Source organism: Salmo salar, chromosome 01, assembly GCF_965601325.2.
Source record: "Salmo salar chromosome 01, fSalSal1, whole genome shotgun sequence".
Taxonomy (NCBI): Eukaryota; Metazoa; Chordata; class Actinopteri; order Salmoniformes; family Salmonidae; genus Salmo; species Salmo salar.
This window is the reverse complement of record NC_138291.1, coordinates 182,062,773-182,083,565: the sequence shown is the minus strand read 5'-3', so window position 1 is coordinate 182,083,565 and position 20,793 is coordinate 182,062,773. Positions and strand designations below refer to the sequence as shown.

At 39.4% G+C, this 20,793-nt stretch overlaps 1 protein-coding gene across 1 annotated transcript in view; it reads right to left on the bottom strand.

Moving 5' to 3' along the window:
* The window catches only part of LOC106572764 (ceramide glucosyltransferase), a 53,954-nt gene extending 33,413 nt beyond the window's left edge, over positions 1–20,541 (bottom strand). Inside the window, exons 1-2 of the mRNA XM_045694147.2 lie at positions 20,310–20,541; positions 3,644–3,785 (exon numbers count right to left, since the gene is read on the bottom strand). Coding sequence (XP_045550103.1) covers positions 3,644–3,785; positions 20,310–20,407 — 240 coding nt within the window. The 5' untranslated portion in view covers positions 20,408–20,541. The remainder of the gene's footprint in view (positions 1–3,643; positions 3,786–20,309) is intronic.
* Between the last annotated feature and the right edge of the window lie 252 nt (positions 20,542–20,793).

Here is a 20,793-nt window from a genome sequence, read left to right as displayed (position 1 = left end):
GCTAGGCTACCTGCCGCCCCTCCACTCTAACCGCTAGGCTACCTGCCGCCCCTCCACTCTAACGACTAGGCTACCTGCCGCCCCCCTCCACTCTAACCGCTAGGCTACCTGCCGCCCCTCCACTCTAACGACTAGGCTACCTGCCGCCCCCCTCCACTCTAACGACTAGTCTACCTGCCGCCCCCCTCCACTCTAACCGCTAGGCTACCTGCCGCCCCTCCACTCTAACCGCTAGGCTACCTGCCGCCCCTCCACTCTAACCGCTAGGCTACCTGCCGCCCCTCCACTCTAACCGCTAGGCTACCTGCCGCCCCTCCACTCTAACCGCTAGGCTACCTGCCGCCCCTCCACTCTAACCGCTAGGCTACCTGCCGCCCCTCCACTCTAACCGCTAGGCTACCTGCCGCCCCTCCACTCTAACCGCTAGGCTACCTGCCGCCCCTCCACTCTAACCGCTAGGCTACCTGCCGCCCCTCCACTCTAACGACTAGGCTACCTGCCGCCCCTCCACTCTAACCACTAGGCTACCTGCCGCCCCTCCACTCTAACGACTAGGCTACCTGCCGCCCCTCCACTCTAACGACTAGGCTACCTGCCGCCCCTCCACTCAAACCGCTAGGCTACCTGCCGCCCCTCCACTCAAACCACTAGGCTACCTGCCGCCCCTCCACTCTAACCACTAGGCTACCTGCCGCCCCTCCACTCTAACCACTAGGCTACCTGCCGCCCCTCCACTCTAACCGCTAGGCTACCTGCCGCCCCTCCACTCTAACCGCTAGGCTACCTGCCGCCCCTCCACTCTAACCGCTAGGCTACCTGACACCCCCTCCACTCTAACGACTAGTCTACCTGCCGCCCCCCTCCACTCTAACCGCTAGGCTACCTGCCGCCCCTCCACTCTAACCGCTAGGCTACCTGCCGCCCCTCCACTCTAACCGCTAGGCTACCTGCCGCCCCTCCACTCTAACCGCTAGGCTACCTGCCGCCCCTCCACTCTAACCGCTAGGCTTCCTGCCGCCCCTCCACTCTAACCGCTAGGCTTCCTGCCGCCCCTCCACTCTAACCGCTAGGCTTCCTGCCGCCTCTACACTCTAACCGCTAGGCTACCTGCCGCCCCTCCACTCTAACCGCTAGGCTACCTGCCGCCCCAGGCAATGAAATGATAGTGTATCAACGTAGCGTGGCCTGCACGCTGCTCATCAGGGTCTGCATCCCGCTCGTCATCACGGCTAATTCATTTTTGGGGGGGGTTTTATAAACAGACTAGCTTTACCCCATCCCTCGTCACGTCATGTTGAAGTGATGTATGTACTGTGGTACAATGTTGATGCAAATCATCGTGAAGTAATAGCTGTGAAATGCTAACGGTGTGTCAATCATCTGGTTTGGTTGGTAACCTGCACCAACTTCAAGGATACTTTTTGGTGTAATGTTTTCACAACGATATTGAACAAGTTGTTGCTACAGAAAGCAGCACGTAGTACTTGTAGCTACAGGAGGCAGCACGTAGTACGTGTAGCTACAGGAAGCAGCACGTAGTACAGGAAGCAGCACGTAGCACTTGTAGCTACAGGAAGCAGCACGTAGTACTTGTAGCTACAGGAAGCAGCACGTAGTACTTGCTTGCTGCGCCTGCACCCTATAATGCATGACTTTGCCCTGTCTAACTAAACTGCAACATTCTAACAGTAGACTGATAGAGTCACTGAAACATTGTGGCGAAACCGTCTGGGAGGGAAATTAACTCTTCGCAAACAGTGTTGTTTCAGGTCGTACCTTGGGGTAGTTGAGGGATATACACGTACAATATAGAACAGGTAGCACAATGGGGTAGTTGAGGGATAGGGTATAGAATATAGATATGTAGAATATAGAACAGGTAATACCGTGGGGTAGTTGAGGGATAGGGTATAGATATGTAGGATATAGAACAGGTAATACCGTGGAGTAGTTGAGGGATAGGATATAGACATGTAGGATATAGAACAGGTAGTACCGTGGGGTAGTTGAGGGATAGGGTATAGATATGTAGGATATAGAACAGGTAATACCGTGGGGTAGTTGAGGGATAGGATATGGACATGTAGGATATAGAACAGGTAGTACCGTGGGGTAGTTGAGGGATAGGGTATAGATATGTAGGATATAGAACAGGTAATACCGTGGGGTAGTTGAGGGATAGGGTATAGATATGTAGGATATAGAACAGGTAATACCGTGGGGTAGTCGAGGGATAGGGGATAGGGTATAGATATGTAGGATATAGAACAGGTAGTACCTTGGGGTAGTCGAGGGATAGGGTATAGATATGTAGGATATAGAACAGGTAGTACCTTGGGGTAGTCGAGGGATAGGGTATAGATATGTAGGATATAGAACAGGTAGTACCGTGGGGTAGTTGAGGGATAGGGTATAGATATGTAGGATATAGAACAGGTAATACCGTGGGGTAGTTGAGGGATAGAATATAGATATGTAGGATATAGAACAGGTAGTACCGTGGGGCAGTTGAGGGATAGGGTATAGATATGTAGGATATAGAACAGGTAGTACCGTGGGGTAGTTGAGGGATAGGGTATAGATATGTAGGATATAGAACAGGTAATACCGTGGGGTAGTTGAGGGATAGAATATAGATATGTAGGATATAGAACAGGTAGTACCGTGGGGCAGTTGAGGGATAGGGTATAGATATGTAGGATATAGAACAGGTAGTACCGTGGGGTAGTTGAGGGATAGGGGATAGATATGTAGGATATAGAACAGGTAGTACCGTGGGGTAGTTGAGGGATAGGGGATAGATATGTAGGATATAGAACAGGTAATACCGTGGGGTAGTTGAGGGATAGGGTGTAGAATATAGATATGTAGGATATAGAACAGGTAGTACCGTGGGGTAGTTGAGGGATAGGGTATAGATATGTAGGATATAGAACAGGTAATACCGTGGGGTAGTTGAGGGATAGGGGATAGAATATAGATATGTAGGATATAGAACAGGTAATACCGTGGGGTAGTCAAGGGATAGGGTATAGATATGTAGGATATAGAACAGGTAGTACCGTGGGGTAGTTGAGGGATAGGGTATAGATATGTAGGATATAGAACAGGTAATACCGTGGGGTAGTCGAGGGATAGGGTATAGAATATAGACATGTAGGATATAGAACAGGTAGTACCGTGGGGTAGTCGAGGGATAGGGTATAGAATATAGACATGTAGGATATAGAACAGGTAGTACCGTGGGGTAGTCGAGGGATAGAGTATAGAATATAGATATGTAGGATATAGAACAGGTAATACCTTGGGGTAGTCGAGGGATAGAATATAGATATGTAGGATATAGAACGTGGGGTAGTTGAGGGATAGGGGATAGGGTATAGAACAGGTAATACCGTGGGGTAGTCGAGGGATAGAGTATAGAATATAGATATGTAGGATATAGAACAGGTAGTACCGTGGGGTAGTCGAGGGATAGAGTATAGAATATAGATATGTAGGATATAGAACAGGTAGTACCGTGGGGTAGTCGAGGGATAGAGTATAGAATATAGATATGTAGGATATAGAACAGGTAGTACCGTGGGGTAGTCGAGGGATAGAGTATAGAGTATAGATATGTAGGATATAGAACAGGTAGTACCGTGGGGTAGTCGAGTTCAAAGAAGGTCTCCAGGTTATTGATGAGGTTGGGGTCTACTCCTTTCAGAGGCTTCAGTAGAGAGACACCAGCCAGCTTACTGTAGGGCTGCTTGTCACCGCTCTTCTTGTGGAGACAGAGACGGCTACAGGAGAGACAGACGAGCACAATTACAGCGTCATTGTCACCGCTCTTCTCACTGAGACAGACAAGCACTAATTCTATTTCTTTGTGTGCTGCATTGTAGGGGTAAGGCCTAGGCAACTAAACACTTGTTTGTTGCTTGTTTCAGAAAGGAGTAACGAAGTTGAATCACGTTGTTCAGAGTCTATGTTACCACAGAACGGACTCAACCACACGAATAGGTCTGGGCAATATGGCCACAAAATCATATTTTGATTTTTTCCCAAACGTAACGGCGATTCACGAGATATCTATATATTTTTAAATGTTCTCTCTAAATTCAGCTTTGTTGTACAATTAAAAAGGTAAAATACACTGCATTTCAAAACAGCAATAATCTAGTTAATTCAGGTTGTATGAAATTAGCCTAAAAAATTATACTTTTTTTTTGCAATAATCATGAGCTGACTTTCAAGTCTGACTATGAAAATACCTTTTTTCTTAAATTTAACCAGAACACACATCCACTAATATAGACCAACTACTGGTAACATTATAGACCAACTACTGGTAACAATATAGACCAACTACTGGTAACAATATAGATCATTATAGACCAACTACTGGTAACAATATAGACCAACTACTGGTAACAATATAGATTATTATAGACCAACTACTGGTAACAATATAGACCAACTACTGGTAACATTATAGATTATTATAGACCAACTACTGGTAACAATATAGATCATTATAGACCAACTACTGGTAACAATATAGATTATTATAGACCAACTACTGGTAACAATATAGACCAACTACTGGTAACATTATAGATTATTATAGACCAACTACTGGTAACATTATAGACCAACTACTGGTAACAATATAGACCAACTACTGGTAACAATATAGATCATTATAGACCAACTACTGGTAACAATATAGACCAACTAATGGTAACAATATAGACCGTTATAGACCAACTACTGGTAACAATATAGATCATTATAGACCAACTACTGGTAACAATATAGTCCAACTACTGGTAACAATATAGATCATTATAGACCAACTACAGGTAACAATATAGACCAACTACAGGTAACAATATAGACCAACTACAGGTAACAATATAGACCAACTACAGGTAACAATATAGACCAACGACAGGTAACAATATAGACCAACTACTGGTAACAATATAGATCATTATAGACCAACTACTGGTAACAATATAGACCAACTACAGGTAACAATATAGACCAACTACAGGTAACAATATAGACCAACTACTGGTAACAATATAGACCAACTACTGGTAACAATATAGATCATTATAGACCAACTACTGGTAACAATATAGACCAACTACTGGTAACAATATAGACCAACTACTGGTAACAATATTGACCAACTACTGGTAACAATATTGACCAACTACTGGTAACAATATAGACCAACTACTGGTAACAATATAGACCAACTACTGGTAACAATATAGACCAACTACTGGTAACAATATAGATCATTATAGACCAACTACTGGTAACAATATAGACCAACTACTGGTAACAATATAGACCAACTACTGGTAACAATATAGACCAACTACTGGTAACAATATAGACCAACTACTGGTAACAATATAGACCAACTACTGGTAACAATATAGACCAACTACTAGTAACATTATAGATCAACGACTGGTAACAATATAGACCAACTACTGGTAACAATATAGACCAACTACTGGTAACAATATAGACCAACTACTGGTAACAATATAGACCAACTACTGGTAACAATATAGACCAACTACTGGTAACAATATAGACCAACTACTGGTAACAATATAGACCAACTACTAGTAACATTATAGATCATTATAGACCAACGACTGGTAACAATATAGACCAACTACTGGTAACAATATAGATCGTTATAGACCAACTACTGCTAACAATATAGACCAACTGCTGGTAACAATATTGACCAACTACTGGTAACAATATTGACCAACTACTGGTAACAATATTGACCAACTACTGGTAACAATATTGACCAACTACTGGTAACAATATTGACCAACTACTGGTAACAATATAGACCAACTAATGGTAACAATATAGACCAACTACTGGTAACAATATAGATCGTTATAGACCAACTACAGGTAACAATATAGACCAACTACAGGTAACAATATAGACCAACTACAGGTAACAATATAGACCAACGACAGGTAACAATATAGACCAACTACTGGTAACAATATAGATCATTATAGACCAACTACTGGTAACAATATAGACCAACTACAGGTAACAATATAGACCAACTACAGGTAACAATATAGACCAACTACAGGTAACAATATAGACCAACTACTGGTAACAATATAGACCAACTACTGGTAACAATATAGATCATTATAGACCAACTACTGGTAACAATATTGACCAACTACTGGTAACAATATAGACCAACTACTGGTAACAATATAGACCAACTACTGGTAACAATATAGACCAACTACTGGTAACAATATAGACCAACTACTGGTAACAATATAGACCAACTACTGGTAACAATATAGACCAACTACTGGTAACAATATAGACCAACTACTGGTAACAATATAGACCAACTACTGGTAACAATATAGACCAACTACTGGTAACAATATAGACCAACTACTGGTAACAATATAGACCAACTACTGGTAACAATATAGACCAACTACTGGTAACAATATAGACCAACTACTGGTAACAATATAGACCAACTACTAGTAACATTATAGATCATTATAGACCAACGACTGGTAACAATATAGACCAACTACTGGTAACAATATAGACCAACTACTGGTAACAATATAGACCAACTACTGGTAACAATATAGACCAACTACTGGTAACAATATAGACCAACTACTGGTAACAATATAGACCAACTACTGGTAACATTATAGATCATTATAGACCAACGACTGGTAACAATATAGACCAACTACTGGTAACAATATAGATCATTATAGACAAACTACTGGTAGCAATATAGACCAACTACTGGTAACAATATAGACCAACTACTGGTAACAATATAGATCATTATAGACAAACTACTGGTAGCAATATAGACCAACTACTGGTAACAATATAGACCAACTACTGGTAACATTATAGATCATTATAGACCAACTGCTGCTAACAATATAGACCAACTACTGCTAACAATATTGACCAACTACTGGTAACAATATTGACCAACTACAAGTAACAATATTGACCAACTACTGGTAACAATATAGACCAACTACTGGTAACAATATAGACCAACTACTGGTAACAATATAGACCAACTACTGGTAACAATATAGACCAGCTACTGGTAACAATATAGACCAACTACTGGTAACAATATAGACCAACTACTAGTAACATTATAGATCATTATAGACCAACTACTGGTAACAATATAGACCAACTACTGGTAACAATATAGACAAACGACTGGTAACAATATAGACCAACTACTCGTAACAATATAGATCATTATAGACCAACTACTGGTAACAATATAGACCCAACTACTGGAAACAATATAGGTCATTATAGACCAACTACTGGTAACAATATAGACCAACTACTGGTAACAATATAGACCAACTGCTGCTAACAATATAGACCAACTACTGGTAACAATATAGACCAACTACTGGTAACAATATAGATCATTATAGACCAACTACTGGTAACAATATAGTCCCAACTACTGGAAACAATATAGGTCATTATAGACCAACTACTGGTAATATTATAGACCAACTACTGGTAACGATATAGCTCAGTATAGACCAACTACTGGTAACAATATAGATCATTATAGACCAACTACTGGTAACAATATAGCTCATTATAGACCAACTACTGGTAACAATATAGATCATTTTTGACCAACTACTGGTAACAATATAGCTCAGTATAGACCAACTACTGGTAACAACATAGCTCATTATAGACCAACTACTGGTAACAACATAGCTCATTATAGACCAACTACTGGTAACATTATAGATCGTTATAGACCAACTACTGGTAACAATATAGATCATTATAGACCAACTACTGGTAACAATATAGACCATTATAGACCAACTACTGGTAACAATATAGACCAACTACTGGTAACAATATAGACCAACTACTGGTAACAATATAGACCAACTACTGGTAACAATATAGACCAACTACTGGTAACAATATAGACCAACTACTGGTAACAATATAGACCAACTACTGGTAACAATATAGATCGTTATAGACTAACTACTGGTAACAATATAGACCGTTATAGACTAACTACTGGTAACAATATAGACCAACTACTGGTAACAATATAGACCAACTACTGGTAACAATATAGATCATTATAGACCAACTGCTGGTAACAATATAGATCGTTATAGACCAACTACTGGTAACAATATAGACCAACTACTGGTAACAATATAGATCATTATAGACCAACTACTGGTAACAATATAGATCATTATAGACCAACTACTGGTAACAATATAGATCATTATAGACCAACTGCTGGTAACAATATAGACCCAACTACTGGAAACAATATAGGTCATTATAGACCAACTACTGGTAACAATATAGACCAACTACTGGTAACAATATAGACCATTATAGACCAACTACTGGTAACAATATAGACCAACTACTGGTAACAATATAGACCAACTACTGGTAACAATATAGACCAACTACTGGTAACAATATAGACCAGCTACTGGTAACAATATAGACCAACTACTGGTAACAATATAGACCAACTACTAGTAACATTATAGATCATTATAGACCAACTACTGGTAACAATATAGACCAACTACTGGTAACAATATAGACAAACGACTGGTAACAATATAGACCAACTACTCGTAACAATATAGATCATTATAGACCAACTACTGGTAACAATATAGACCCAACTACTGGAAACAATATAGGTCATTATAGACCAACTACTGGTAACAATATAGACCAACTACTGGTAACAATATAGACCAACTGCTGCTAACAATATAGACCAACTACTGGTAACAATATAGACCAACTACTGGTAACAATATAGATCATTATAGACCAACTACTGGTAACAATATAGTCCCAACTACTGGAAACAATATAGGTCATTATAGACCAACTACTGGTAATATTATAGACCAACTACTGGTAACGATATAGCTCAGTATAGACCAACTACTGGTAACAATATAGATCATTATAGACCAACTACTGGTAACAATATAGCTCATTATAGACCAACTACTGGTAACAATATAGATCATTTTTGACCAACTACTGGTAACAATATAGCTCAGTATAGACCAACTACTGGTAACAACATAGCTCATTATAGACCAACTACTGGTAACAACATAGCTCATTATAGACCAACTACTGGTAACATTATAGATCGTTATAGACCAACTACTGGTAACAATATAGATCATTATAGACCAACTACTGGTAACAATATAGACCATTATAGACCAACTACTGGTAACAATATAGACCAACTACTGGTAACAATATAGACCAACTACTGGTAACAATATAGACCAACTACTGGTAACAATATAGACCAACTACTGGTAACAATATAGACCAACTACTGGTAACAATATAGACCAACTACTGGTAACAATATAGATCGTTATAGACTAACTACTGGTAACAATATAGACCGTTATAGACTAACTACTGGTAACAATATAGACCAACTACTGGTAACAATATAGACCAACTACTGGTAACAATATAGATCATTATAGACCAACTGCTGGTAACAATATAGATCGTTATAGACCAACTACTGGTAACAATATAGACCAACTACTGGTAACAATATAGATCATTATAGACCAACTACTGGTAACAATATAGATCATTATAGACCAACTACTGGTAACAATATAGATCATTATAGACCAACTGCTGGTAACAATATAGACCCAACTACTGGAAACAATATAGGTCATTATAGACCAACTACTGGTAACAATATAGACCAACTACTGGTAACAATATAGACCATTATAGACCAACTACTGGTAACAATATAGACCAACTACTGGTAACAATATAGACCAACTGCTGCTAACAATATAGACCAACTGCTGCTAACAATATAGACCAACTACTGGTAACAATATAGACCAACTGCTGCTAACAATATAGACCAACTACTGGTAACAATATAGACCAACTACTGGTAACAATATAGACCAACTACTGGTAACAATATAGATCATTATAGACCAACTACTGGTAACAATATAGACCCAACTACTGGAAACAATATAGGTCATTATAGACCAACTACTGGTAATATTATAGACCAACTACTGGTAACAATATAGCTCAGTATAGACCAACTACTGGTAACAATATAGATCATTATAGACCAACTACTGGTAACAATATAGCTCATTATAGACCAACTACTGGTAATATTATAGACCAACTACTGGTAACAATATAGATCATTTTTGACCAACTACTGGTAACAATATAGCTCAGTATAGACCAACTACTGGTAACAACATAGCTCATTATAGACCAACTACTGGTAACAATATAGATCGTTATAGACCACCTACTGGTAACAATATAGACCAACTACTGGTAACAATATAGACCAACTACTGGTAACAATATAGACCAACTACTGGTAACAATATAGACCAACTACTGGTAACAATATAGACCAACTACTGGTAACAATATAGACCAACTACTGGTAACAATATAGACCAACTACTGGTAACAATATAGACCAACTACTGGTAACAATATAGACCAACTACTGGTAACATTATAGATCATTATAGACCAACTACTGGTAACAATATAGATCATTATAGACCAACTACTGGTACCAATATAGATCATTATAGACCAACTACTGGTAACAATATAGATCGTTATAGACTAACTACTGGTAACAATATAGACCAACTACTGGTAACAATATAGATCATTATAGACCAACTACTGGTAACAATATAGATCATTATAGACCAACTGCTGGTAACAATATAGATCATTATAGACCAACTACTGGTAACATTATAGATCATTATAGACCAACTACTGGTAACAATATAGACCAACTACTGGTAACATTATAGATTGTTATAGACCAACTACTGGTAACAATATAGACCAACTACTGGTAACAATATAGACCATTATAGACCAACTACTGGTAACAATATAGACCATTATAGACCAACTGCTGTTAACAATATAGACCAACTACTGGTAACAATATAGACCATTATAGACCAACTGCTGGTAACAATATAGACCATTATAGACCAACTGCTGGTAACAATATAGACCAACTACTGGTAACATTATAGATCATTATAGACCAACTACTGGTAACAATACAGACCAACTACTGGTAACAATATAGATCATTATAGACCAACTACTGGTAACAATACAGACCAACTACTGGTAACAATATAGATCATTATAGACCAACTACTGGTAACAATATAGACCATTATAGACCAACTACTGTAGCTCAGTTGGTAGAGCATGGTGTTTGCAACACCAGGGTTGTGGGTTCGATTCCCACGGGGGGCCAGCACAGAAAAAAAAATGTATGCATTCACTACTGTAAGTCGCTCTGGATAAGAGCGTCTGCTAAATGACTAAAATGTAAAATGTAACTACTGGTAACATTATAGATCATTATAGACCAACTGCTGGTAACAGGCATTATAGAAAATGAACAGGCCTCAAACACAACTGCTAGTGAGTAGCCAGCTGATCTTGATATTTAAAGTCCAGCCAACTTGGATGTATTTGCTTGCTAACAAGGTAGAAGAGTTGAACTGTTATGTATACACTCCTTCCTGTCCGTCACCAACTGTTTTAACAACAAGCCTGTTCACTTTGTTTAGATGTTGAAATCAAGTGGCCTACCTAGATAAAAATATGCTTATTTCACAGAATGAGAAGCCAATTCCTTAAATAAAAATGTGTATTTTTTATGCTCACTGAACATGTATAAAAAGAAACACAGACTTGACAACTAGCACATAAGAGTTTGTGGCTAAATGTTTGCTAGCACTACGTGGTACAGCAATGGCCGCCATGTTTATGCATTTCTCCCATGTTTTATCCAGCTAATATTTGAGTTCCTTTCTCAGGTTGCGATACCCTTTTCTTACTCGTTTTGATTTTAATTTTCTGTTAGTCTTTTTTCTTTTTTGAATAAGAAAACTGAGCACACATTTTCCTCGATCATGTTCATTGATCTTCTCGTTTTAGTAGGGTCTTCTCTGTTCAACATGTTCATTGATCTTCTCGTTTTAGTAGGGTCTTCTCTGTTCAACATGTTCATTGATCTTCTCGTTTTAGTAGGGTCTTCTCTGTTCAACATGTTCATTGATCTTCTCGTTTTAGTAGGGTCTTCTCTGTTCAACATGTTCATTGATCTTCTCGTTTTAGTAGGGTCTTCTCTGTTCAACATGTTCATTGATCTTCTCGTTTTAGTAGGGTCTTCTCTGTTCAACATGTTCATTGATCTTCTCGTTTTAGTAGGGTCTTCTCTGTTCAACATGTTCATTGATCCTCTCGTTTTAGTAGGGTCTTCTCTGTTCAACATGTTCATTGATCTTCTCGTTTTAGTAGGGTCTTCTCTGTTCAACATGTTCATTGATCTTCTCGTTTTAGTAGGGTCTTCTCTGTTCAACATGTTCATTGATCTTCTCGTTTTAGTAGGGTCTTCTCTGTTCAACATGTTCATTGATCTTCTCGTTTTAGTAGGGTCTTCTCTGTTCAACATGTTCATTGACCTTCTCGTTTTAGTAGGGTCTTCTCTGTTCAACATGTTCATTGATCTTCTCGTTTTAGTAGGGTCTTCTCTGTTCAACATGTTCATTGATCTTCTCGTTTTAGTAGGGTCTTCTCTGTTCAACATGTTCATTGATCTTCTCGTTTTAGTAGGGTCTTCTCTGTTCAACATGTTCATTGATCTTCTCGTTTTAGTAGGGTCTTCTCTGTTCAACATGTTCATTGATCTTCTCGTTTTAGTAGGGTCTTCTCTGTTCAACATGTTCATTGATCCTCTCGTTTTAGTAGGGTCTTCTCTGTTCAACATGTTCATTGATCCTCTCGTTTTAGTAGGGTCTTCTCTGTTCAACATGTTCATTGATCCTCTCGTTTTAGTAGGGTCTTCTCTGTTCAACATGTTCATTGATCTTCTCGTTTTAGTAGGGTCTTCTCTGTTCAACATGTTCATTGATCTTCTCGTTTTAGTAGGGTCTTCTCTGTTCAACATGTTCATTGATCTTCTCGTTTTAGTAGGGTCTTCTCTGTTCAACATGTTCATTGATCCTCTCGTTTTAGTAGGGTCTTCTCTGTTCAACATGTTCATTGATCTTCTCGTTTTAGTAGGGTCTTCTCTGTTCAACATGTTCATTGATCCTCTCGTTTTAGTAGGGTCTTCTCTGTTCAACATGTTCATTGATCCTCTCGTTTTAGTAGGGTCTTCTCTGTTCAACATGTTGGGAGTTGAGACATAAATAGGGAATCATTAGAAAGCTCAAGGTCTCCTCTATTACAGTAAAATAATGTCTCAATGTGTTTCAGTGTCTGGAGTGGGAAGGTGCACACAGCACAGAGGGAGATGAGACCAGACATAGAACGCTCTTAATAAAAATGTAAATAAAAAACCTTGATTATTGTGCTATACTTAAGCAATAAGGCACGAGGGGTTGTGGTATATGGCTAATATACGACGGCTATGGGATGTTTAAGCACGACGCATCGCGGAGTACCTGGATACAGCCCTTAGCCGTGATATATTGGCCATATACCACAAACCCCCGAGGTGCCTTATTGCTGTTATAAACTGGTTACCAACGTAATTAGAGCACTAAAAAATTAAATGTTTTGTCATACCCCGTGGTAAACGGTCAGATATACCATGGGCTGTCAGCCAATCAGCATTCAGGGCTCGAACCACCCAGTTTATAAAAGGCATTTGGAACATTTCGCTAAAACAGATATTAGAATTATATCGATATATAATAAGTCGATAAGTATATATAAGTCTCACAACTTTTGGTAAAGCAGGTCCTATCATTAATGAATAGGATATTGATGAGCGAGATGTTGCTTAAGTTTTGTTTTTGCATCGTTAACTTTCGGTTTTGTACACCAGCAGCTGATAATATAATATTTTTGGTGATGGAAAATATATTTCACAGCGGTTTAGATGGAACAATGATTCTCTACACTCCACTTGCTTGTTAAGCCACAAACTGAAAATATAGGCGAACAATTCACATTTTTGTAACGGCGGAATGAATTCTGCATCTTTAAAGTTTAAAAAGGTTCCCATCACTAATTTAATGTAATAGGTCCAGTTAGTGTTTTTACCTTCATGTGTTTCCTACTTGTGGGCTAGGACTTGAGGTAAAAAATATATTTATTTTTTTTCTTAATTGAAGCACTACCTCACTGCTTTAGCACATGTGAATTCTTAGAGATAGGTGGGTTTAAGAGGATATGAACAATGATAAATATGGTGGGTTTAAGAGGATATGAACAATGATAAATATGGTGGGTTTAAGAGGATATGAACAATGATAAATATGGTGGGTTTAAGAGGATATGAACAATGATAAATATGGTGGGTTTAAGAGGATATGACCAATGATAAATATGATGGGTTTAAGAGGATATGACCAATGATAAATATGGTGGGTTTAAGAGGATATGACCAATGATAAATATGGTGGGTTTAAGAGGATATGAACAATGATAAATATGGTGGGGTTAAGAGGATATGAACAATGATAAATATGGTGGGGTTAAGAGGATATGAACAATGATAAATATGGTGGGTTTAAGAGGATATGAACAATGATAAATATGGTGGGTTTAAGAGGATATGACCAATGATAAATATGGTGGGTTTAAGAGGATATGAACAATGATAAATATGGTGGGGTTAAGAGGATATGAACAATGATAAATATGGTGGGTTTAAGAGGATATGAACAATGATAAATATGGTGGGTTTAAGGGGATATGAACAACGATAAATATGGTGGGTTTAAGGGGATATGACCAATGATAAATATGGTGGGTTTAAGAGGATATGACCAACGATAAATATGGTGGGTTTAAGAGGATATGACCAACGATAAATATGGTGGGTTTAAGAGGATATGAACAATGATAAATATGGTGGGTTTAAGGGGATATGACCAATGATAAATATGGTGGGTTTAAGAGGATATGAACAATGATAAATATGGTGGGTTTAAGAGGATATGACCAATGATAAATATGGTGGGTTTAAGAGGATATGACCAATGATAAATATGGTGGGTTTAAGAGGATATGAACAACGATAAATATGGTGGGTTTAAGGGGATATGAACAATGATAAATATGGTGGGTTTAAGAGGATATGAACAATGATAAATATGGTGGGTTTAAGAGGATATGAACAACGATAAATATGGTGGGTTTAAGAGGATATGAACAATGATAAATATGGTGGGTTTAAGAGGATATGACCAATGATAAATATGGTGGGTTTAAGAGGATATGACCAATGATAAATATGGCGGGTTTAAGAGGATATGACCAATGATAAATATGGTGGGTTTAAGGGGATATGAACAATGATAAATATGGTGGGTTTAAGAGGATATGAACAATGATAAATATGGTGGGTTTAAGGGGATATGACCAATGATAAATATGGTGGGTTTAAGAGGATATGACCAATGATAAATATGGTGGGTTTAAGAGGATATGAACAATGATAAATATGGTGGGTTTAAGAGGATATGACCAATGATAAATATGGTGGGTTTAAGAGGATATGACCAATGATAAATATGGTGGGTTTAAGGGGATATGACCAATGATAAATATGGTGGGTTTAAGAGGATATGAACAATGATAAATATGGTGGGTTTAAGAGGATATGAACAATGATAAATATGGTGGGTTTAAGAGGATATGAACAATGATAAATATGGGTGTAAAAAAACAGCAGCAGAGTAGCTGTTCAATGAGGAAGGTTGTGTTTATTATACATTATAGGGAACTGTTAGCCTAATGTTTGACTTAAATGGGGGAACCTAGTGAGATAACTTTCACATAATCCATGTTGGCAGTTTGGTGAAAGTATTCCTTTTCTAAAAATAAATGTTTCCCCAATGATTAATGTAGAGCAGGACTGTAAATCACTGCAACAGCTTTGAAAGCCTTTTTCTCCTAAATGGGATTATCAAATGTAAATCAACTTTTGTCACATGTGCCGAATACAACAGGTGTAGTAGACCTTACAGTGAAATGCTGAATACAACAGGTGTAGTAGACCTCTCAGTGAAATGCTGAATACAACAGGTGTAGTAGACCTTACAGTGAAATGCTGAATACAACAGGTGTAGTAGACCTCACAGTGAAATGCTGAATACAACAGGTGTAGTAGACCTCACAGTGAAATGCTGAATACAACAGGTGTAGTAGACCTTACAGTGAAATGCTGAATACAACAGGTGTAGTAGACCTCACAGTGAAATGCTGAATACAACAGGTGTAGTAGACCTCACAGTGAAATGCTGAATACAACAGGTGTAGTAGACCTTACAGTGAAATGCTGAATACAACAGGTGTAGTAGACCTCACAGTGAAATGCTTACTTACAAGCCCTGAACCAACAGTGAAGTTAAGACAAAAGAGCAACAATAAAATAATGAGAATATATACAGGGGGGGGGGGGGGGGGGTACCGGTATCGAGTCAATGTGTGGGGGTACAGGTTAGTTGAGGTAATAAGTACATGTACGTAGGGGTAAAGTGACTATGGATAGGTAATAGATAATAAACAGCAAGTAGCAGCAATGGGGGGGGGGGGGGGGGGGGGGGGGGGGTCAATGCCACTAGTCTGGGTAGCTATTTGATTAGATGTTCAGGAGTCTTATGTCTTGGGGGTAGAAGCTGGTAAGAAGCCTCTTGGACCTAGACTTGGCTCTCCGGTACTGCTTGCTGTGTGGTAGCAGAGAGAACAGTCTATGACTAGGGTAGCTGGAGTCTTTGACAATGTTTAGGGCCTTCCTCTGACACCGCCTGGTATAGAGGTTCTGGATGGCAGGAAGCTTGGCCCCATGATGTACAAGCCCAATCAGTTGCAATACCAGGCAGTGACGCAACCAGTCAGGATGCTCTCAATGGTGCATCTGTAGAACCTTTTGAGGATCTGAGGACCCATGCCAAATCTTTTCAGTCTCCTGAGGGGGAATAGGTTTTGTCGTGCCCTCTTCACGACTGTCTTGGTGAGTTTGGACCATGTTAGTTTGTTGGTGATGTGGACACCAAGGAATTGAAACTCTCAGCCTGCTCCAATACAGCCACGTCGATGAGAATGGGGGCGTGCTCGACCCTCCTTTTCCTGTAGTCCATGATCATCTCCTTTGTCTTGATCATGTTGAGGGAGAGGTTGTTGTCCTTGTACCACACGACCAGGTCTTTGACCTCCTCCCTATAGGCTGTCTCATAGTTGTCGGTGATCAGGCCTACCACTGTTGTGTTGTCGGCAAACTTAACGATGGTGTTGGAGTCATGCTTGGCCACGCAGTCATGGGTGAACAGGAAGTACAAGAGGGGACTAAGCACACACCCCTGAGGGCCCCCCCCCCCCACCATGTTGAGGATCAGCGTGGCAGTTGCGTTGTTGTCTACCTGGTCAGAGTTGCCAAATGGAGGGCGAGGGAAAGCTTTGTTCCGCGTCTCTGTGTGTGGAGTAAAGATGGTCTAGAGTTTTTTTTCCCCTCTGGTTGCACATGTAACAGTTTCCCTGCATTAAAGTCCCCGGCCACTAGGAGTGCCCCCTCTGGATGAGCATTTTCTTGTTTGCTTATGGCCTTATAGGAGTTGGTTGAGTGCGGTCTTAGTGCCAGCATCAGTCTGTGGTGGTAAATAGACGGCTATGAATAATATAGATGAGAACTCTTGGTAGATAGTGTGGTCTACAGCTTATCATGAGGTACTCTACCTCTTGGTAGATAGTGTGGTCTACAGCTTATCATGATATACTCTACCTCGGGCGAGTAAAACCTTGAGACTTCCTTAATATTTGATTTCGCACACCAGATTGTTGTTGACAAAGACACAGAGCTCCACCTCTTGTTGTCTTACCGGAAGCATCTATCTTGCCGACGGACAGAAAACCCAGCCAGCTGTATGTTATCCATGTCGTCGTTCAGCCACGACTCGGTGAAACATAAGATATTACAGTTTTTAAATGTCCTGTTGCTAGGATAGTCTTGATAGTATCAAGTTGAAAGTATCAACTTTTAAAGTATTTTTCCTCCAAATACAGAGTACGGTATACCATTTTGAAGCCGTCTTTACTTTAATACAAAGCAAATCACTTAAAAGGGATTTTTTTTAATGTCAACTTCATATTCATCATCTCCAGCAGCACTCCAACATAAGCTTATGTAAAAAAAAATAGCACGTTTCTATGTTTCGCGGTCAAAAAAGATAGATGTGTATTCTATTACTTTATTTGTATAAATGTGTATATACCCTGGGATTAGATAGAATGCTTTTAATCCTTTATACTGTAGCCTCCATGTTTTAGTGTTCTATGTTGTTTCTTGTATGTACCATTCATCACCACACATGAAGTTCCCTCCCAGGAAATAAAAGTGATTTGGATTGGCAGAGAGGTTTGGAACTCTTTGTTATTGGTCTATTAACCGCATGATGCTGAAACTCCCGCCCAATGCAAACCTGCTGATTAGAAAGTACTGGCTTCGATAGTTTCTGGTTGAAAAAAAGCAGGAATAACACTGATCAAATCACACCGACAGCACTGGGCCTTTTAAAAACGTACAGAAAGCTAATAATTTATCCAAAAACGAAATATAAGTGTTGATACTAGTTGGCAGGGGTCTTCAACATTGTGTTTTGATGCAAGCAGCAAATCCATTAGCTACACATGTATACATTACAATGGTCTGCCTCCCAGTCCATTAGCTATAGTACCATACCAAAAATACCATCTCTCTCTTGTCCTGACTCCTGTGTGCATTCCAAATGGCACCCTATTCCCTATACAGTGCACTACTTTAGACCAGATCCCTATGGCACCCTATTCCCTATGTAGTGCACTACTTTAGACCAGAGCCCTATGGCACCCTATTCCTTATATAGTGCACTACTTTAGACCAGAGCACATATAGCTCTACATAGGAGGGAATAGAGTGGCATTTCATGGGCACCTCTAAACCAGCCAACACTTGACAACTTTCCTATCCAAGGCTTTGAGTAAAGAATTGACAAAATCAGCTATTTCTATGTACATTTGAATAACAGCCACTGCCTATCTACATCTGATCTACATCTGATCTAGACTCAAAACTAGTAACTAGCATTTCATTTTTACACGGGTATCCGTTACCTCTGTCATTTTCATAATGTAATGTAATTTAATGTGCAGATGAGCAGCTAAAACACATTGATTGATTGTTTTCCTGTAGATAAATCTGATTTAGAGAGGTTTGTGCCTGAGACAGAAACGGGGGCTGACATAAAAAAGGTGGCTCCATGTCGTAGAGTTGAATCGGTTAACGGTGCTTTCTCACGCTCCCACGGTAATGAACAAATGACAAAGAGGTAACGGATTTCATTAGAGATCCAGTACCTGCTGTTGGGGCTATCAAACTAGCTAGCTAGATACCAAGCCACCATGTAGCTACTGTAGCATCAGAACCACAAGGAAGCGATGAAAAACACCACTTTAAACAACAAGTAGCATTAGTTAACAGTATCTTTGGTAGTATCTTATAAATAGTTAGCTAACAAGCGTTACTAGTTACGTTTTAGTTAACCAACTTTACATTGCCCACTCAACCGTAGCTAGGTAGCTAGTCAGCTAACGTTAGCTAGCAAGCTAATCTATGTTTAGCTAGCCATGTAGCTAACGGTGGCTAGTTAGTTATAGGCGAAGTTAGGAGTTTTACTATCAGTATATGGCATAGATAACTAGTTAGGTAGAGAACTAGTTAGGTAGATAGCAAGCTGCTACTATTTGACAACTTTGAGTTGGCTACCGTTAGCTTGCTACCTGTCTTGAGCGACATACCGACTAAAAACTCAACGATTTACGGTGGAGCTGAGCGGCGACTAACGTTAGTTAGGACGGACTGGAGTTAATAACAACACTACTGATTTCAACAATAGGCCACAATTACGCTTTACAATGTTGTGTGTAATTACAGGCTATTCTTTTGGCTGCTGAAATCATTCGTTTTTTGATTAAAATAAAAACTTCATTTGATGTGACTCAGAGCTCATGTCTGCCCACACTAACGTTAGTTACGGATCAACTCATCGTGGATGTGAGTTAGTTACATTGGCTACACTACTAACTTAGTTAGTTACCCTCAATCGATAGGCAATACTTACACATAGATGATGGACATGAAATGCATAAACCACAGTACGAGAAAAAGAATGAATCCAAAGACAGAGAGCCCTTGCATGGCAAGATCCACAAGGTCCATGGTTGCGCCTTTCCTTGTTGTTGTTGTAGCTCCACCACCGGTGTAAATACCGACGCAGACCGGTGAGCGGAACACGGAGCTGGAGGATCTGCTCCAAAACGTCGCATAAGGTACTAACTGGGCGGAGTACGGCACTTCCGCTCGTTACGACTGTCTTCTGACTCTAAAATACCTCCAGTTCTTGACCAGAGGAACCTCGTCTCTCTCGTCTACTACTACTACTACAGATCATATTGCGCTAGAATATAATACAATACAATACAATTTGTGTGTGAAAGCAATGTCGATGCGTTCCTTCTTTAGAATGATAAGACTATTGCAATATCAGCAACAGTTATAGGTATCATTGTAGGCCTATATTACAGAAATGAGTTCCTTATAGAAGG